Source organism: Cucurbita pepo, chromosome 4 (genome assembly GCF_057944985.1).
Source record: "Cucurbita pepo subsp. pepo isolate OVF chromosome 4, ASM5794498v1, whole genome shotgun sequence".
Taxonomy (NCBI): domain Eukaryota; kingdom Viridiplantae; phylum Streptophyta; class Magnoliopsida; order Cucurbitales; family Cucurbitaceae; genus Cucurbita; species Cucurbita pepo.
Genome location: NC_141801.1, coordinates 6772763 through 6793917, shown reverse-complemented (window position 1 = coordinate 6793917; position 21155 = coordinate 6772763). Strand labels below are relative to the sequence as shown.

The 21155-nt window shown below is 37.6% G+C and overlaps 3 protein-coding genes and 1 long non-coding RNA gene across 5 annotated transcripts; 1 reads left to right on the top strand and 3 right to left on the bottom strand.

Moving 5' to 3' along the window:
• Window positions 1–3964: 3964 nt before the first annotated feature.
• On the bottom strand, window positions 3965–5823 carry LOC111793709 (transcription factor MYB61). The gene is made up of 3 exons (XM_023675718.2): window positions 5527–5823; window positions 5302–5431; window positions 3965–5228 (listed from the first exon to the last, which is right to left on the bottom strand). Exons 1-3 carry the CDS (start codon window positions 5657–5659, stop codon window positions 4364–4366), a joined length of 1128 nt encoding a protein of 375 aa, XP_023531486.2. The 5' UTR covers window positions 5660–5823; the 3' UTR covers window positions 3965–4363.
• Window positions 5824–9362: 3539 nt separating this feature from the next.
• On the bottom strand, window positions 9363–11074 carry LOC111793631 (uncharacterized). Its single transcript, XR_002814961.2, has 2 exons — window positions 10712–11074; window positions 9363–9750 (listed from the first exon to the last, which is right to left on the bottom strand). It is a non-coding gene; the product is annotated as an uncharacterized LOC111793631 (long non-coding RNA).
• Window positions 11075–11296: 222 nt separating this feature from the next.
• Window positions 11297–17671, top strand: LOC111793630 (uncharacterized). Of its 2 annotated transcripts, none has more exons than XM_023675595.2 (2): window positions 11297–11582; window positions 12183–17671. In XM_023675595.2, the coding sequence occupies exons 1-2, from the start codon at window positions 11535–11537 to the stop codon at window positions 17457–17459; spliced, it is 5325 nt and encodes a 1774-aa protein (XP_023531363.2). In that variant the 5' UTR covers window positions 11297–11534; the 3' UTR covers window positions 17460–17671. The 2 variants fall into 2 exon arrangements, with proteins under 2 accessions (XP_023531363.2, XP_023531362.2); XM_023675594.2 differs by having other exon boundaries at window positions 12141–17671.
• Window positions 17672–17864: 193 nt separating this feature from the next.
• On the bottom strand, window positions 17865–19609 carry LOC111792710 (pentatricopeptide repeat-containing protein At3g03580; the record flags this gene model as incomplete). The annotated part of the gene is given in 10 exon segments (XM_087123159.1): window positions 17865–18601; window positions 18604–18721; window positions 18723–18792; window positions 18795–18873; window positions 18875–18990; window positions 18993–19031; window positions 19034–19083; window positions 19085–19334; window positions 19337–19496; window positions 19499–19609. Coding segments are annotated over 10 exon segments (1407 nt in total), but the record flags the coding sequence as incomplete, so codon positions are not given.
• Window positions 19610–21155: the final 1546 nt, after the last annotated feature.

Below are 21155 nucleotides of genomic sequence, written 5' to 3'. Positions count from 1 at the left end.
GCCTTGATCAAGTTCGATTGTGGAGTGACTTATTTTAGAACAAGGTTTCCAAATCTTGCTTCTAGATCTTCGATCGTAATAGGTAATCTAATTATCTTCGATCGTAATAGGTAATCTAATTCTAACCTTATCTCTTTGTTAATCCGAATTTTGTATAAGGAGGTGTTAATTACTTTGATGGAGTAGGATTGCTTGGATCGTTGGGTTGAGTAGGATTGCTTTATCGGGTACTATTTCAATCATTGTTTGATAAGTATTGTTATAAGCGAACTCCATGAGATTAAAGTGCATGTCCGAGCTTGATATAAATCAAGAAATCTAAATTATGCAATTTAAACTTCAAGGAAGATGTGAAAAAATTGTTGTTCAAATTACTACACGATCAACTCAAATTATAATTCATGTCTTATTAGAGAAGAATCACGTTCCAGTTATTCTTGGATGACTACAAATTTTGGGTGTATGATAATCTAGAGTTATGGTGTTTCATTAATATATTTTAAGACTTTTTATTTAATTTAAAGTTGCATTTACACGGTGGCTAATTATGCTAATAAAGTATGAAAATTACATATAAATTCTTTTGAGTCTACGTACAGACATGTATGTTGTTTTTGTAAAGTAACTTTGAAAAATGCAGTAAAGAGAGCATTTGTGCTTTATTTTAGGTGAGAGTTAAGTTTGTTTACAATACCATATGGAAGTTGCATGCTTAGAATCATTTAAGTTTGACGTGATCAATTTTGCTTGTGATGTGATTTGAATCTCACAAACGGTGTCTTATTTTAAGATATTTGATCAATAAGGTAATCCATATCTTATTTTTTCTTGGGGTGATTCTTTGTCGATTCGAGGTTTTTAGATATTTAGATCTAAATGTTTTATCCTTCGATAAGATTGTTAGACCAAATTCTCGAGAGTTGCAATCATTTGGAATGCAATCAACTTGATTTGAGAGTTTTAACATTTGTGATCTAGGGATTTGCACATCCCGAGCATTTATAAGGCTTTTTCGATCAAATTGGCTAGGGTTACCATATCATAGTTACTTGCACAACGTTAGATTACTATATATGTATGTATATATATCGTAGGGGTGTTGATTGGGTTGGGTTCATGTTTTGGAACCCGATCCAGTTTGGGTTTAAAATTCAAATTATTGAGACAACCTGACCCAACCCGAAAACCTTAAAAAAAAAAAAAAAAAAAAAAAGCCCAAGTCCACCCAGCCTGCCCATGAGTCAGGTTGTCTACTCCGGCCACGTGGCACATATACACTCTTGTCTACTCCGACCACGTGGCACATATGCACTCTGCAGAGTGTAGACTTTCTTTCTCTGCTCTTCGATACATGAGATTGAATTAATAACTCTTTACGTCTCTTTCTCTCCTTCGATACACGAGACTAGATTAATAATTGTAATGATGAAGTACGTTTTTCCATCTTTCTCATTGTCTCTTTGCTCTTCGTCTTCATCGTTCTCATTTCACAACGTTCGTCTCTTTATTTCTCCATTGACGTCGTTCTCATCTCATAGCAAACGTCGACTTTTCTCGCCAGTCACCTCTTTATTTCTCCGTCAAACTCTCTTTTCAGTTCCTATTTCTTCGCTCGACCTCGTCTTTGTGTTTCTCGTCAAACGTTGTCGTCGACTGTCTCTCCGCTTGGCGTTCTATTCCACTTCCGTCGAACTTCTTTGCTATGTGTTTATCGTCAGACCTCTCTGCTCTGTGTTTCTCGTCAGACTTCTCCGCTTGGCACTACATTGTTTCTCTGCTCGACTTCTTGTCTCTTCTCAGTTTGGAACAACTCAAACCCAACCCGAAAATAGAAAGTTGGGTCTGATTGAGTTGTGTAAATTTTTGGGTTGGGTTTGGTTACCAATCCAACCAACCAGAATTTTTGTGTTGGTCCAAAAAAATTTTCTCAACCCAATCAGATCCATAGATAAATATTAAATGGATATTTAAAAAAAATAGCTGTTTATTTTAATTGAAATAGATATAGACAAAATTCTAAATATGAAACTGTCTCACATGCCTTCCCAAGAACATAGAACAAATAATTTTAACGATCATTTAATGAGTAATATCAAGAGTGTTACTAAGATAAAACACCAAACCTTATCCATATGCTATAAACTTTAACTTATTTTAATACATAATTTTTTATGCAAACCCCGTTTACAAGATTAATTACATTATCGTAAATAAAATAACTATTAATTAATAAACATCTATTTCGAATTTAGAGTTTGTGGGAGATTAGATAAAGAACGAGTCGGGGCGGACCTTGTCCTTTGGTTAGTAGAGTTCAAGACCGTCCAATGGCTTTAAGTAGACTAAGTGAATTTTGGCGTACACAAGCTACTTTTCTAGCACTACAAACATGATGAGCTTGACATACATTGCAAACCCATGTCATTTTTAGATCTTTTTCCTTCTCTAAACCCTAAACGCTAGCTCCTACCACTTTATAACTTAGATTATGTGAGTTTTTGTTGGAATGATCTTCAAGGTGAAACCCGATATTATTATTGTGTCTAGGAGGGATTCTCTGGGTTTGAATCAGTACAATAGATTGATTATCGAACTTTCATTCTTTCACATGTTTTGTGATGTAAACAAGTGCTTGAGATCTTCTAAACGACGTAAAAGAATGAACGTAAAAAGGGTGCATTCCTCTATTCATACAATTGAGAAGGCTAGAAATGAAGATCTTGTGAGCTAATAAACTTGACTTAGTAGAAATGATTCGGTTTATTTTAATCGTGGGTCATATGCAACATATTAAGAACTAAATATTTTGAGTAGTTCAGATAAAAATTCCTACTATTCAAAGAAGGGCAGTCGTGAGCAGAAGATATATGTTGTTTAAAAATAGAGAACGGTTGGTTTGTTTTAGTCATTTCTCTTTCCTATTGTGACAACTCTTGTTCCCCATCTTTTTAGCCTTCTCGAGCGCCTTAACCCGGGAACATACTTCCTCAGAATTCCCTCCCCTTATGATAGTGAAAATCGTGTCATCAGCATGCCGAACGTAGCCTATGCAATCTTCTAATTCATCGTAATAAAGAAAGGGAGAAGCAAAGAAGAAAGAGATGGAGAGGTGTGTGTGTGTGTGTGGGCTTGTAATATTGACAAAGGCAAAGGCAACGCCGACCTTGGCTTCCTACTACCAATAATGTAGTGCACATGCATCCCTCAATATAAAATTCACTTCCCCATAACATATATTCCAAAACCCTCTTCTTTTTTGTTCTTCCTCTATCCTTTTCTTCTTCTTTTTTTATGTCTCTCTTAATTGTGCCTTCACATGCCTCCTCTCCTTCTCTTCTTCAATCCCTTTATCTATATTTTATCTCATATCATAGGTATCGGATATACTTCGAAAGAGATTTCGAAAAAGTTGACTATAAAGCAACATCAGCATCTTTTATCGTCTAAGAGCTACGAGATTTATTATAACTTTTTACTATCATCTGTTCATTACTGAAGTTTTACTTCTGTTCAGTATATAACGATGGAATAAGTTAACTTTGGTTAGTTAATCCGTGTCCTCGATTGTTCCAAAGAAAAGGATCCTAACCCTCCAGAATCACACTGTTTTGGTAGAGAGAGAGAGAGGTGCTTTCTCATCTTCTTAACCCAATATGGCAAATGGCTTAGGAGAGAAAAGTTCCCTTTTTTAGGGTACCCCAGAATAAGATCGAGTGGAGAAACTTGCATGGTCTTTTGTTGAGACGGGAGAGTCGTCGAGTCAAACTGAAGAACGATATTATCGTTAGTACATACGTATTGGCACCGAAGAGTTGGAGAGGGAGCGATGTGGAGTCATCATCTTCCCATTCCCTTCCAAATGGCAAACACATGGAATGATGATTGGGAAGGAAGAAACAAAAACAAAAAGAATGTATAAATAAGTTAGAGACGTTGCTTTTATGAATAAAGAGTAGATTGTACGTAGCAATCAAAGAAAAAAGTGGCAACTCTTTCATTCAAATTCCCTTGTCTTCTCTTTCTGACATTTGTTGTATTGTGTATATCATACCTGCAAGTTCATACTCAAAACACACAATTTTGGCTGTCCTGTAATTTTACACAACAAACTGAAAGACAAGACAGCGACCAAAACATTAACAATCTCGAAAAACCCACAACAAATCTCTCACATTTATTTCATCATATCCTTTTCCTCATGTTTATTCACCTTCCTTTTCATTCTTCTTTATGAAAAATCCTGTCTTTCACTACTACCACTGCACACAATCTAGTAATAGCTATGGAAACAGAGCATCGGCTAAGGAAAAAAAAGGAAAAACTGATTTACTTGTATGTTGGTTTGGAAAATAATTGGATTGAATTAAAGGGTATGTCCGAAAGAAACAGTAAGAGTATGGAGGTGTTTGTTATATACAGCATCCGAGGATGCTTGAGCTTGTTGTCTCTGTGTTTGACTCTGCCACCCGCTCTCTGTTATGAACTCTGTTTCCGCCGCCGTACTTAAATTCTCTACATACATTGATTCATTTTGAGATTGAGATTCTTGATTTTGCTCTCCGGTTGTGTTCCCCATCATGAATGGATTCTCCATAATCTCTGACCATTTCTTGTCTTCTCTTATGATTGCTGTCGGATTCAGTTTCTCTGTTTTTCCGCACTCCGGCAGTCCCCATGGGAAGTTCCCTCCGTCAAAGAAGCTGTTTCCGCCACTTGCAGTGGCGGCGGCGGCGGCGGCGGCGGCGGTGAAATCGGTTCCTTCCCAGGTGGGTTTTAATGGAATTGACGGCGGAGGGAGTAAGTGGGAAGTTTGATTGAAACAGAGAGAATTGGGATTTGGGTTTGCGATTTCAGAGACGTAATTGAGATTGTGAAAAGACAGAAACTCGACCAATTCAGAAGCTCTGTGGCTGCCGGCGGTGGTGGTTTGGAATCGGAAAAACTCTTGAGTTGGGGAATAGATTTGAGAACTGGAATTGGATGAAGTGATGATCGGCAGCGGCGTTTCAATGGCTTCATCGGAGCTGTTATCGTTGCTTCTATGAGAAGTGGATGTCGGGGGGAGCTGCTTCTCACTGTCATTGTCAGCATCACCCGACACAGAGACAGGCTTATGCGTGTTGGGGTCAATCCCTTTCTGTCTCAATTTCTTCTTAATGCACGAATTCCACAAGTTCTTGATTTCATTATCTGTTCTTCCAGGTAGCTGAGCAGCAATCTGCGACCATCTGATCCAAAAACAAAAACCCATTTCGAATCCAAATCCAAAAAGGTGAAATGAATGGAAGAACAAGAAAGCACCTATTTCCAAGGACTGCGTGAAGCTCAATGATCAAATCCTCTTCGTGCTGGGAGAAAGGACCCCTCTTTAAATCAGGCCTGAGATAGTTAATCCATCGAAGGCGGCAGCTCTTCCCACAGCGTTGTAGGCCTAGAAGAAACAAGAGAGATGAAGAAAAGGGCACATTGTGCGGGCGGTGTAGTAGTAGTAGTAGTAGTAGTAATAGTAGAAACAGAGCAGCATACCAGCAAGCTTAGGAACAGAGCTCCAGCAGCCATGGCCGTGGTTGGTTATGTAATTAAGAAGCTTTTCATCTTCATCAGGAGACCAAAGCCCTTTCCTCAGCTTCTGTTTATAGCAGCAAGAGTGCCTTCCCATGAGAAGAAAAAGAAGAAACAGAGGAAAGCAGAGGAGAAACAGAGGAGGAAACAGAGAGATGATAAGGAAGGGAGAAGAAGGGGAGGGTTAAGAAAGGGTAGTGGTGGGGAGTCTGAATTGAAGAGAGGAGAGAAGGACAGAGGTCACCTTCAATGGGAGGGAGGGAGGGAGGGCCTGGTTTTAAGATTGAGCCGCCGGAGGAGCTTCCACGTCAGCAGGTAGGGGGCCTAGAATGGACGGTCAGGATTGATGGGAGAGTTGCTTTCATGAGCATTAAACAAAATTGAGTTGTGTATATGTCTCATCGCTATTTACATTCCTCTTCCTCTCTATATTATTTTCCATGCACCGACGCCCTCTCTTTCACTCTCTTCTTAATTATAAATCTTTTTAATTAATTAATTCTAACTTAATAATTTCACTCAACGTTTCAAACGTCTCGTTAATGATTACGTAGGATACAATAGGACATGTTAGAGGTGTAAACGAGTTCGGTTGAGTTGAAAAATCTCTTAAAATTTCCGGTTAATTAGACAGGTGACTGAAACAATGAGAATAAAAGCTAGCTCAACTAAACCCTCTATTTTTGTATTGGATAGGGTTGTTTTTTTTTTTAAACTATTTAAAAAAAAATTTATACTTATTCATTCAAATCCCAAAAATTCACCTTCAGTTATAAATATTAAACATTCTTAATTTTTTTTTAAGGGTGAGGTAAGAACGGGTAGGATTGTAACCCTACTTTTGGGTTGGTCGAGTTGACCCGACAAAAAAAAAAAAAAAAAAATGTCAGCTCATAAACCGAACTGATTTTCTCGATTTTCCAAGAATTCAACTCAACTCAACTTTTATAGTATGGGTTGGGTAGTAGTCTAAATAGGTCGGATTATCGGGTCATATGAATACTCTTAAGAAGTGTAAAGGTTAAATTTATGGAATTAACATCAAAAACCGAATAGAAGGGTTTATTAGAACACTTAAAAGTACAGAAACTAAAATGACATCACTGAAAACAAAGTACAGATCATCGAGATATTTGCAACCATATTTTCTGGTTTCGTAAGATCGAAGGCGTGAAGTAGATTTGGATTGGATTGTTTAGAAAGCAAGGGAAGAAAATTGAAATGAGAAGAGATATCGAAACCCCAAATGAAGAAGGCTACCTAGATTCTTCTTCCCAAACCCCAAATCAAAGAAAACTCATACAAACATGAAAGGCAATGTGTAGGGTTAGTAAATATAGCATTCAAAACTCATATTAGTTCTTATTGTGTTCTTACTTTATCCATTTGGTGTTCTAAACTCAATTGCTCATTTCCAATTCTTCACTAAACTTCCTAAATGTTTCTTCAATCACAAGAACCCTAATCAACCAATATAGCAAAACAAGTAACCCCACACACTTTTTCCTCCTTATTCCATTTCTCGATCGTCATAACATCACAAACTTTCCCTCGATTATTGTCGAAACCCGTTTCTATGCTATGTTCATTTATTATAATTACGTCAACTAAATCGACCGTGAATCAGTGCTCCCTCTCGTAACTGTTAAAATACATCTTTAACGACCCATGGGAGAGGGGTTTAGTCAATGATTGGAAGAAAAATAAAGAAATATGGGGAATGGGCTGTCTGATAGTAATATTATAGAATACAAAAAGAATTGGATAATTAAGTTTCAAATAAGAATGGAGCAAAAGATGCTTTCAATGTCTTCCTTTTAGAACAGCCAAAAATAAATGAGCTGTTCTCTTTCCCAAGTCAACCCATTTCTTCCCCCTCCATGTTCACTCCATATCCTTCAATCTCCAATGTATATATATATATATATATATTTAAATGTCGGGTTAGCATTATTTGAAGCGTTGGAATAATGTAGGCTGACGATTAGAAACACGTTGAATGTACAAGAGAAAAGTAAAAAAAAAGTATCGTTCGTTTACGTGAAAATATCTCGAGAAAGTTGATTCCTTTTCTTGGTCTTGTTCTTGCACGTGTTGGGTCGAGTATTAATTTCGAGGCTCGGACGGGTTTCGATTAGGTGAAAAGGTGATGGGGTTTGATATTAATAGGCAGACAAGGGTTTGGGAGTGAATTGGGCAATAAAAGAATGAATTGAGTATAGGGTTTAGGTAATACACAAACTATGCTGAGCTGTGGTTGATTCCTTATATACATATTTTCTATTTCAATCATCATAAACCCTTTATTTTTATTATCAAGATGATGTGAGTGATTAATTTTAGTGATTACCAATTTAGAATCACTTTTTGTTTCGATGCTATTTCTAACCCCTTTTTTTAATAGCTTTCTCGGGAGATTCGAATCATGCATTAACCAATTAAACTATACTTTGATTGACCTTGATCTCGAGTAATGTCTGTATTCTTTGAATAGGACTCGAGAAAGCTCCAGAACGCCTTAAGAGTCGAAAAGGTGAGTAATACTTGTGTTCTTAGAATAGGACTTGAGAGAGCTCCCGAGCGATTGAGAGTCGAGCTTTGAACAAAGGAGGAGACGAGGAGAAGCAAGATTAAGAAAGGAATTTGAAATTTAGAGAGAGAAAAAGGAGGAGAGAGAGAGAGATAATCCAAATCGCTTGAAAAATTGTGAGACATCTCTTTGCATTATCCTCCAAACCAATCTTTTCCTAACCTAATTCTCAAACAGACAACTAATTAACAACAGAAACCAATAACATTATTTTTTATTTTATTTTATTTATTTTCTTCATATATATATATATATATTATGTTGAATATATTAACCATAAATAATAACTAAAAAATTTATGAATTATTTGAATAAATGATAAAAGTATAAATTTTATATTCAAGTTTTATTTTTTAATTTTTAATTGGAATATTTTTGTGGTTGTTTTGAATATTAATTTTTATTGAGTTTGGATATTTTGATATGAGTTGGTGAGCCTTTTTGGCTGACTGTTCAATAGCTATGTTTCATATATATATATATATTTTTTTTTAATTTTATTTTGAATGTTTTTTTGGTAATTTATTAGTAACTTTAATTAAAACTATATATATTTGATAATAAAAGTCAGAGAAAAAAAAAAGTTAAAGAGATAAATACTTTAAGGAAGATAAAAAAACAGCATGGAAATCAAAATCATATATTTATATTTATTTATTTATTTATAGAGAGAAAATGATAATTAAGACGGACGAATAAATCGAAAGATAAACCATTTTTTCTTTGTAGTTAGCATTAATATTTGCAAGAAAAAAAAAGAGTAGATATTGAACGATATAAAGTAGAAAACGTCATGTTGCAGTACATGATATAGATTGTTGTACAATATGTCAAACTCACAACCATTGAAATGATTTTAAAACGACATCTCTTGGCTCGTTGCTTTCAATGAGATTGATGGATAATGCATAATATATTTTAACACAAATTTGAGTTTCATTTCAATTTTATTTTTCATCGATATGAGATTATAAAAAATTAAACAAACAAAATAATTTATGTGCACATCGTCCATCGTCCACAGTTCTCTTCTCACTTGATTTTACACCGTCTGTATACTTTTCAAAATCACATATAAACATCTGATACACCAACTTATTAGTAGCATCATCAAATTTTAGAACGGTCAAAGACGGGTTAGCTCTTTCCGAAATTTTTTTTGTGTGATTTGAGTATAAGTGAAAAGAGATTGGTTGCATGGAGAAGTTTATAGTATGGGAGGAGTAGGAAGAAATTGTTGTGGGAAACACTTCACATTGCTTTGCCCAGACAGCTCAATCTCAAAGGATCCACAATCCTTGCCCTTTGAAATGACCTTTTATGTATTTGTCCAACTCCTATGCCACGTGGATTTTCCTTACACTTTTTCGTTAATTCACGATAAACATTAATATTTACGATGAAACAAAGTTTCAAACTTAAGATTTATCGAAAGAATAAGGAGGCAATAGTAATGAAAAAGCTAAACACCGAAAAAGGAAATGAAATTTGCATGAATTATTGAAGCTTAATAGGCAATGAGAATATGTGATCTAAAGGTTAAACAAACCGAGTAGTTTCGTGTGAGCTTTTGCTACTCTTCGAGAATCTACAAAAACCTGAAAAAACAAGTGTTGTGGGAAAGAAGAGTGACTTTAATAAGAAGGCAAACATAATAAGAAGTCCTAAAAAAAGGCATTAAAAGCAATCAATAATGAAAAAGGAAGATGGTTGAATTAGCTTCCTTTTATGCCCATCTTTGAATAATTACATAATTTCTGCTGCTTTTGGTTTCCAATCAACACTTTCTTTTTCTTTTTTGGTTCAGAGTTTATGCTCCAAAGCCACTACGTGAGAGATTCTATTCACAACAAAATCCAAGTCTTCACTAACTTTGTGTCTTACAACAGACAGATATTGATTAAGCTTGTCTAATCATATTCACAACTCAAAGAACACACACACTTGTATTTACCAATGGAATGGCCCAATTACATGTCTCACCACCCATCACTCCACCCTTTAACTTCATTATCAGTTAATCATCTTTAGCAAAACAAGTTATTAACCTAGAGCGACTTTAGAATAAAGGTTTCGTAGTTATTAATTTGAAAGTTGAGGAGATTTAGTAGTTAAAGTTTAGGAAATCGGAATATTTAGTAGTTATTGATTTGAAAGTTTAGGAGATTGATTATGCAATCTCCGGTATAGATGTATGTTATTTAAACAACAAAAAAGAAAGAAGAATTAATAAAGTATAAGTGCTTAAGATTCCTCTATTAAAAAACTTTCTTCCCTCAAATTGAAGTTTCGACATATTTCGATCGTGGGCAATTTCCAACCAGACGGTTGGTTACCACTTAATTTCCTCTACATTTCGGTCTTCCAAAACCAGCTAACCAGCTAAGCTATTATGCCCAAAACAACATAAACAACTCTGATCTCATCTAATCTCATCAGATATGCTTAGCTCATTTTAAGTTTCTTAGTTGGAATAAATTATGAGAGAGAGAGAGAGGGGCAAAGGCTTTTTGTTGATTGAAAAACAGGCCAGGCCCAATAAAACTAGACAATATGTACCTGGTGGGAGTGGGCTTCAAAGCTTGCAGGCCATGGCTGAGGGTCCTGCACTGCTTTTATCTTTCTGCACCTCCATAAAGCTATGATCTGCTGGAGAAGATGATAATTGAGTTTGAAAGTTCCTTAAAACAGATCAAGTTTCTTAAATCATACAAAAAAGATTAATCATTTCCCTTTTTCCTGCTAAGAATCAGAGACAAGCATACAGCAGCAAATGGAAAGTACAAAAAAAAAAAAAGTGTGCTATGAATGCCTTAATGACCAATGTCCAAGTCTCATATGATGTTAAATGCAATATTTAAGAGGAAAAAAATATCAAATGCCGAATGGCTCCAACCTGATCTTATTGAATGGCATCCCAGACGTAACATGCACTTATGAATATGACATAGAAGACCAAAACAATACAGAAGGCATGGGACCCAGTTGCTTTTGCTGTTTTGTCACTTAGCCAATGCTCTAATTATCATAGCTTTTTATCTCTCCACCCTCTTTGATCTCCTTTTTCATTTAGATCAAAAACTAAAAGGAATCATCATCATCATCATCATACTCCTCATCCTCATCAATCATTCCATCCTGGATCATGTGAGAAAAGTCTGTCACTGACAGACTGTTTTTTTTTTTTTTCCCTTTTCCTTTTCTGAACTTTTTTTTTCCTCAAGTGGGGTGGTTCTTTCAAGAAGTTTTCTAGTGGATTAATTAAGATTTTCTGCGTTGTTGCCAACTGCACCATTCCTTTCCTTAATTTCTTCATCTTTTTTTTCATTTCAATTTCTTAACTACTGGGAACTGCCACTTTGGTCCTCCATTCACAATCATTATGGCCACCCAAACTCTTGATTCCCATCAAACTTCTACATCCGATGAGGTGAGTTTTTCCTCCAAATCACTTCTGATTGTTCGTACTTCAGTTTCTTCAGCTTCTTATTTTGCTGCATCTTTTCTGACTACTCCCTTTTGTGGAGATCGTTGTTTGTTCTCTTGTTTTTTAGGATTTTTGATCAACACCCACTTGTTTTTTTTTCAGTTTAAACTTTAAACACCCCTCCGTTTGATGTTTTTGTTAATCTGCATGTAATATTGACTGCATGCAGTATATATATATTCCCTAAAACTGAATATTACATGTAGAACCCACACATGTATTTGTTAATCAAGAACTAATTTTTCTGCTACCAGGTTATCTTATCTATAGTTTAGAACCATGGCTGTAGTTTAGTTTATTAGTTATTTTGAGTCCTTCACTGAATTCCCTAATTTTCATCTAATCTGTGTAAGGGATCTCTATTCACACCTTGATAGATTAGAGCTGAGTTGTAAGAGCATGTTATTCTGTCACAGGGTAGATTGAATCCGTCAATTCCTTGCCTTTCAGTAATATTTTCTGTGTTTTTTAAATTTCTAGTTAATTTTTCTTGTACTGTAGAAAATGGTGAAGTTAAGTAGTGAAACAGTACAAATGGAACAGATAAATGTCTCTTCACCACAAGAAACTGTAGAAGACGACAAAGAGAAAGGCAAAGCTGACAACGTACATAGTCCAGATAGTACTTTGTCCACAACAGAAGAAAAAGAAGTGGATATTCAGGTTGAGCCTCCTGTTATTGAGGTGAAAAAAAGAGATGAAGATCCTGTTGTTGGTCTATCAATTCAAGACACTGTGAAGGTGGAAAAAGAATCACCTTTTGTCGCAGAGGTAGTGACCTCTGTTGCTGAGGAGAGCCCATCAGCTGAACCGGTTGGAGGAGAAGCAACAGAGCTGCCAGTAATTGCGTTCTTGGAGAGGAGTATAAAGGAGTTTGATGCAGCTGACAATGTTAAGAGCCCACCAGAAGAGCAGCCAACTGCACAAAAAGTAGAAGAGCAACCATTAGAGGCTGTGGGGCTTCCAAAGTTAGAGGATGAATCATCAGACGATACGGTTGACAGTCAAGGAAAAGAGAAACCAGGTGCCGCTGTACAGTCTGCAACAGAAGCCGCAGAAAAAGTTGAAACTTTAACTGCGCCTGTTGAAGTAGAAGAGAAGAAGCCACAGATTATTGATAATCCAGAATTATCAGTTGTTGTAGACTCAGGTAAGGGCCCAGCTGAGGCAAATGAGGAACTGGTGACAGAATGCGTCAGTGTAGAGAAAGAACCAGACAAGGAACCAGAAGCTGGTGTTCCGGAAGAATCCGTTGAACCAGCAAAGAAAGAAGCTCAGCCGATAGAGGTTGTTCCAGCGGAAGAACCAATAGAGGCGGTTGCAAAAGAAATTGTTGAAACAGTTGAACCTCCAGCAGAAGAGAAGCAGCCAGCCGAAGTTCATCCAATCAAAGGATTGGAAGAAGTGAAAGCAAAAGAAGTTCCCAAGGAAAAGGAGCAGGCATCTGAAGTTGAACCAGCGCAAGAATCAAGAGAGGTGATTGAAACAAAGATTAGTGAATCTGTAGAAGTTCCCCAGGAAAGTGAATTGCTAGTTGAAGTTCATCAACCAAAAGAACTAGTAGCGAAAGAAAAAGAGACAAATGAATCCATCGAACCTCTCAAGAATGAGGAGCAGCCGGTTGAAGTTATTTCCCAGAAAGAATCAGTTGAAGTTATGGTAGAAGAGGTTAGCGTATTATTTGAACCTCACAAGAACAAGGAGCAGGCAGATGAAAGCTTTTCAGCGACAGAATCTGGAGAAGAGAACAAAAAAGAAGCCAATGATTCCACATTGGGTTCTGAAGAAGTTGAGAAACAAGAAAAGGAGATCATTGAAGTGAAGGATGGTACAGGAGAGTTATCTGAAATAACTGAACAAGTTCTTGACACTCGTGCCGAGGCTGAAACCGTGAAAGATGAGAAGCCATTAGCATCTGGAGATGACCATGGCCCATCAATTGAAGGGAAAATCCAGGAAGAGGTAAGTGATAAACAAGATTCAGTAGGTCAGGTGGCTGAATCTGGTCCAATAGAAGACTCTGTTAAGGGCCCAGAAAAAGAGCAACCAGCTACAGAGTTTGTAAGCGTGGAGAAAGAGCCAAAGGAGGAACCAGAGACAACTAGTCTTCCAGAAAAATCTGTAGAACCACCAAAGAAAGAAGCGCAGCCAATTGAGACTGTTTCAGAGAAAAAACCAGAAGAGGTGGTTGCAAAAGAAGTTATTGAAACCCTTGAACCTCCAATGCAAAAGGAGCAGCCAGCAGCGATAGCAAAAGAGAGAATTGATGCGGTAGCAGAAGAAGTTACTGAAACAATTGAACCTCCAAAGAAAGAAGCGCAGCCAATTGAGGTTGTTTCAGTGACAAAACCAGAAGAGGTGGTTGCAAAAGAAGTTATTGAAATCATTGAACCTCCGATCGGAAAGGAGCAGCCAGCAGTGATAGCAAATGAGAGAATTGATCTGGTAGCAGAAGAAGTTACTGCAACAATTGAACCTCCAACAGAAAAGGAGCAACCAGTAGTGATAGCAAAAGAGATAAGTGAGGTGATCCCAAAGGAAGTTACTGAAACAGTTACAACAGGAAAGGTGCTACCAGTAGTGACAGCAAAAGAAATAAGTGAGGTGGTTGCAGAAGAAGTTATTGAAACGATTGAACCTTCAACAGAAAAGGAGCAACCAGTAGTGATAGCAAAAGAGATGAGCGAGGTGGTTGCAGAGAAAGTTACTGAGACAGATGAAACGGTTGAACCTCCAATAGAGAAGGACCAACCCGTGGTGATAGCAAAAGAGATGATTGATGTTGTTGCAGAAAAAGTTAGTGAAACAGTCGAACCTCCAAAAGAAATGGAGCAACCCGTGGCGATAACAAAAGAGATAAGTGAGGTGGTCGCAAAAGAAGTTACTGAAATGGTTGAACCTCCAACAGAAAAGGAGCTATCCGTAGTGGTAGCAAAAGAGATAAATGATGTGGTTGCAGAACAAGTTACTGAAACAGTTGAAACGATTGAACCACCAACAGAAAAGGAGCAACAAGTAGTGGCAGAAAAAGAGATGGGCGAGGTGGTCGCAAAAGAAGTTACTGAAACAATTGAATCTCCAACAGAAAAGGAGCTATCAGTAGTGGTAGCAAAAGAGATAAATGATGTGGTTGCAGAACAAGTTACTGAAACAGTTGAAACGATTGAACCACCAACCGAAGAGGAGCAACAAGTAGTGGCAGCAAAAGAGATGGGCGAGGTGGTCGCAAAAGAAGTTACTGAAACGGTTGAATCTCCAACAGAAAAGGTGCTACCAGTAGTGATAGCAAAAGAGATAAGCGAGGTGGTTGCAGAACAAGTTACTGAAACGGTTGAACCTCTAACAGAAAATGAGCATCCGGTAGTGATAGCAAAAGAGACAAGTGAATCCATTGAGCCTCTCAAGAATAAGGAGCAATCAGATGATGTTCTTTCCCAGAAAGAATTAGTAGAAGTTATAGCACCAGAGGTTAGTGCATCCTTTGACCCTCCTAAGAACAACGAGCAGGCAGATGAAGGTTTTCCAATGACAGAATCTGGTAAGAGACTAAAAGAGGAGCCTCCAGCTAAAGAATGTGTCAGCGTAGACAATGAACCAAGGGAGGAACCAGAGACAAGTCTTGTTCCAGACTTATTCGTTGAACCTCTCAAGAAAGAAGAGCAGACTAATGAGGTTCTTACAGAAGAAGAACAAGTAGAAATTATCACAAAAGAAATTATTGAAACAATTGAACCTCCAACAGAAAAGGAGCAGCCCGTTGAAGTTGACCGCCAAAAAGAATCAGGAGAAGTGACAGAAAGAGAAATTACTGAACCCACAGAACTCGTTCATCCAGCTCATGAAGAAGTGACTGCAGAGAAGATTAGTGAAACTGTTGAACTTTCCAAGGAAAATGATTTGTTAACCGAAGTTCATCCAGTGAAAGACTTGGAAGTCGTACCAAAAGGCACTAATGAATCCATTGAACCTCCCAACAACAAGGAGCAGCCAGATCCAGTTCTTTCCCAGAAAGAATCATCAGAAGTTATAGCAAAAGAGACTAGTGCATCCTTTGAACCTCTAAAGAACAAGGAGCAGGTAGAGGAAGATTTTCCAGTTACAGAATCTGGAGAAGTGAAGGGAAAAGAGACCAGTGATTCCACAGGTTCTGAAGAAGTTGTGAAACAAGAACCCGAAGCAATTAAAGTACAGGAAAATGTGAGAGAATTACCTGAGCTCACCGTTCAAGAAACTGACGTGGAGGTTGAAAATATAAAAGATGAGAAGGCATTGGCTTCTGAAGATGACATTAACCCACCCATTGAGGAAGGAAAACCCCAAGAAGAAGAGGCGCAATATGCAGTGGAAAGTGATGAACAAGTTTCAGTTAGTCAGGTGGCTAAATGTAACCTTATAGAAGATTCTGATAAGGGCTTAGAACAGGAACAACAAGCTAAAGAATTTGTCAGTATAGACAAAGAGCTGAGGAAGAAACCAGAGACAACTTGTGTTCCAGAATTGTCTGCTGAACCTTCCAAGAAAGAAGGGCCGGTTGAAGTTCTTTTAGCAGAACAGGCAGAGGTGATTGAAAAAGAAATAACTGAAGTAGTTGAACTTCCGACAGAAAAGGAGCAGCCCATTGGAGTTCATCCACTAGTGGTGGAAAAAGAGATTACTGAGCCCACAAACCTTCCTAAGACAAAGGAACATGCAACTGAAGTACAGCCAGTGCAAGAATCAATGGAAGTCATAGAAGAAAACATTAGTGAATCTGTAGAAGTTCCGAAGGAAAGTGAGTTGCTCATTGAAGTTCAACCCGAGAAAGAATTAGAAGTCGTGGCGGAAAAAGACACTAGTGAATCCATTGAACCTTCCAAGAACCAGAAGCAACCAAATGAAGTTCCACCTGAGAAAGAATCAGAAGTTATAGCAAAAAAGATTACTGAGTCCGTACCTCCCAGCAACACAAAGCTTCCAGATGAAGGTTCTCCTGTGACTGAATCTGAGGAGGTGAGAGCAAAAGAGACAGGTTCGGAAGCAGTTGAAAAACGAGAACTTGAAGTTACAGAAGTCCAGGATGGTAAAGAAGAATCACCTGAAATAACCAATCAAGTTCTGAATGATTATGTGAAGGTTGAAACTGAGGCAATTGAGAAGAGTGAAAGTGTGAAAGGTGAGAAGTCATTAGCTCTTGGGGATGACAGTAAGCCACCTTTGGGAGTAGAACAAATCCACAAAGAAGAGGAGCAACGCACAGAGGAAAGAGACAGACAAGATTCACTTCGCCAGGGGGCTCAACCTAGTGTAGAATTAACTGCAGGGGACTTTCCTCCTCAGGATGTGAAAAAAGATGAAAAAAAGGAATCGATCAATATCGATGGGGTTGAAAAGGTGGGAGAGGAAATACAGAAATTAACTCTGCCAAGGGAAGAGGTGGCTCCAAGAGATTTTGAAACTGATGCTGTGGTAGTAGAAAAGTCAATTGATGACCAAAAGGCTGGTGAGATAGCTGGCCTGATTGCGGAAACCAAGATAGAGGAGAGTATTAAAGATGAGAAACCAGCAGAGGTTGAAACTGGCATAGCTCATGTAAATGAAACGCCTAAAGAACCCCAGGAACCTGAGTTGGAAGTAAAAGATAAAGAAGCTGTGAAAACAGGAGAAGTTGCAAAAGTGAATGACAAGAAAGAAGTTCCATCAAAGCATAGTCATAAGCATTCACACAATCTTTTATCGAAAGTAAAACAGTCACTGGTGAAGGCAAAGAAAGCTATCATTGGTAAGTCACCCAGCTCAAAAACCCTTTCCTCTGAAGCAAGGGATGACGTTAAAGTTAAGTGATGGTGTGGAACTAATAAACACTGAATAGTTCACACGAATGCCGTATTACCATTATTGTTTGGACACGCAGCATATTCAGCGTTGCGGTGTCAGTATCATTTGATTTCTCTTGGTTTGTTTCTTATTCAGAAAAGAGTGTGTATAGAAGAAGGTTTCCTTTAATGCTATACTTGATACTGTACGAATATATTGGTTCTTCTTTGTATTTATTATTTGGTGGTGTTTTTTTTTTTATAGTAATTATAAGAAGATGTGGTTGTGAGGATTTTTTGGGATAGTTTTCATAGTTGTAATGTAAACTTTAATATTGTACCGTGATGTGTATATTGTCAGCATTTTTGTGGATTTTGTAAGGAGGCTTCCTTTGTCTTTCCGTGGAGTTAAAGTTATTACTAAAGGGTTTTGTCAAATCGAAGGCAATGTCAATATTCTGAAACTTAAGTATGGGTAATGGCGTACTTGCATGGAAAGCAAGGGATGCGCCTGTCTATTGACATTCGACATCAACATATACTGACATTCGACATCAACATATACTGTAAAGGAAGAAATGTTTTTTCCTTTTTCCTCATCAGGCTGCTCAATTTAGTACAACTACAAGGGAACTTCATTTTACAGACAACAAAAGCAATGGCCTTTGGCACAACATGAAAAAGGCAAGATACCGTGCAATTCAGGATTTAAGAAATGTCAAAAGATATAGCAAAAGTTGCTAATCTCATATGCTTTTAAGAAATGTCAAAGATATAACTAAAGTTGCTAACCTCATATGCAACATAATAAAGATCAAGCAACTCTGCCTCTGGTTTGATAGGCATCAGTTCTATAAACCTCTTAGCTCTATTCAACTGCTCAGCACGGCCAAGCAAGTCAACTATGCACGCATAATGTTCATATCCAGGGTTACTACCATGCACTTCAACCATTGAATTAAAGTAGAAGAATCCTTCTTCAACACGACCAGTGTGGCTACAAGCAGAGAGAACAGAAATAAAAGTAATGTAGTCAGGTGTAATCTCCTCTCTCAACTTTTCTTTCAACAATTCAACAACCTGGTTAGCATGGCCGTGCTGTTGACAAGTTGCAATTATGGCTGTCCAACAAAACACATTATCGTCCTTAGTTTCTTCAAATATCCAAAAAAAGCATCTGCCAAGCTGCTGCATTTTGCATACACTGTGACCAAAAAACTTGTAACACACAACATGTTCACAAACCCAGATTGTATGATCTGATAATGGATAAGCGTTCCCTGATATAATGGCAAGATTTTCTCAAGAATGAAGCGCAGAAGAGTATGATGCATCATCAGGTATTAAACCTTTCCTCCTGACCAAAAACTATTGTAGGCACCTTTGTAATTGTCGCTATAAACTCATGCCATGATCATTATATTCCTAGCAACAACATCTCTAAACGCCAATACTTGAGAACAACTTCACAACATCATAAAACAAGCCACATTTACCATACATGTCAATCAGCGAGTTATTAACATGAACCAAATTCTCGACACCAGGCTTCAGAGAAACCCATGAACTTATTTCCCAAACTCCAAGTTACCAACATGGTGCTAAACACTAAAGCACTCGAAAAGCTTACCTCATCAAGAACAGTTAGAGAAAATGGCCCGATCATAAACTTTGTTCTGCAAGAACCCCACAATCATAGAGTTCCAAGACACAAGGTTTCCCACAGGCATTTCCTCAAACACCTTCTCAGCAGTGCACATATCACAACATTTCGCATACATATCGACCAATGCACTGGCAACAAAGACTTCAGCATGGAATCCATGTTTCCAAATTAGAAAATGCATCTGATCTCCATGAACACAAGCCATAGAATCAGCAAGCAAATAAAACAGCAGAGACCCCTCATATGGTTAAAGAAACTCAAAGCCTGAAAGAGTCTTTTAGAACAGGCAAATTGGGCAACAAAAGAAGTTCAAGAAACGAGATTCCCACAGTCATCTGAGGCAGAGGAGAATAGCAACAAGGTCTGGCCGGCAAAGCCACATTTGGGGTACAAATTTGAGGGAGGTTGTTGAAGAGAAAGACGGTGGTGATGAGTTGGGCATGGATGCAAGTGGCCTGTTTCAGGGATCCGGGGCCTCCGGGCAAAGGATGTTCAGAGTGGTGGGAAACAATTATATTTTCATAATTGTTTTTTAATTATTTTTTCCGCCCACTTTTAAAAATAAAATTTTAAATATTTTGAATATATTTTTTCAAAAGAAATAGGTTATATTTGAGAATAAATGAATTAATGTTTTACATTTTAATATTTTACTTATGTTAGAAATAAAAATTTGAATAAAATGATCAAACATAATTGGTTTGTCACGACCTAAAGTTTTAAAGTCGTGACTCAAAGCGACAATGTGAATGAGTGTGAATGTAAGAAATATTTGAAAATACATCAATACAAAAATCATTTTCTAAAAAGAAGAGATTTTCAATACAATGAATCAAATTGTTGACCAATTTTTACAATGAAAGCTTGTGAAAGTAAAAGACTAATCTGACACTCCGGGACATGTTTTCCTCTGTGACCATCCATGTCTCTCAAACACGCCCTCTCTCGACCCGTAGCATCACGCACCTGAAAAGGATAATGTAGAAAGGAGGAGTATAAAAGTCATATTCAGTAACTCGCCTACTTGTAGGCTCTCATTACTTTCTAGGCGTAATAGATTCCCATGGACTTCTCATATGCTCTAGTACGTCTGGTTCTAGTCTTATCCTCTTGGGCTATTCTAGTTATTTGTCCTTTCATTTTAAACTTCGAGAGTTTCCTATGTCGAGCTGTGAATGACTAGTGACCCTTTGTGAGACGCTACCTCATGCATGGCTGAGACTCTATAGTGTCTTACCTAGAGGTGAGATAATGCCTCCTAGGTCCATAAAGTCACCCTCATTGGGGAGCACGACCCCTCCCTTATCTCATCCAGCTAATGATTTGTACGATGTGGATCTCTCATTTTCCATGCGAAAATGGCTAGGTTCAATCGAGCTCTGAGCAGAAATCCATGTTTCCCCACGAAACTATTGACATTGTTCACACATCTAGCAGCCTAAGGACAACTTTAAGGTAGTTGTAAGCCATGGTGTTGTGCTAGACTCGTAGAAAAAGGTTAGGTCTAAATTAGGTAACTAGTCAACCTAACCACAAATCCTTATCTTAACATGATACTGGTTCATTAGAATTAACTAGGTGTGCACACAATAGTTATCTAGAATCATCGTACATAATCCATGCAAAATAAACATACAAGCTCAACGGGGCGATAACATCCATCAATCACTTGGAGCACAATTTTGCAATCGAAAACATGCTCAATTTTGCTCTCATATTATAAATACTCCTCTAAATCAGACCTCCCATAAAAAGTTGGAATTTTAAGCTTTACTCCCCCAACTTCTCTTTCTTCTCCTCTCTCGTATTGGTACTCCCTCTCAATTCTTCTTGATGCTAAAATTTTTCTACCCCTTCCTCTCCCTCAACCAACATCTCTCCCTCCCCTAGGATAAAAGGGTGATATTGTCATCTTCTTCATTTTCTACTTTTTCATTCAAAATTACTTCGCTTCCTTGAAGATTACCTAAAACTATTCCAATTTGCTCCATCCTGCTTGTCAAAGCACTAATAACTTGATTCAAATGAGTAATATCCATTTTCTCTATACTTGTTCAT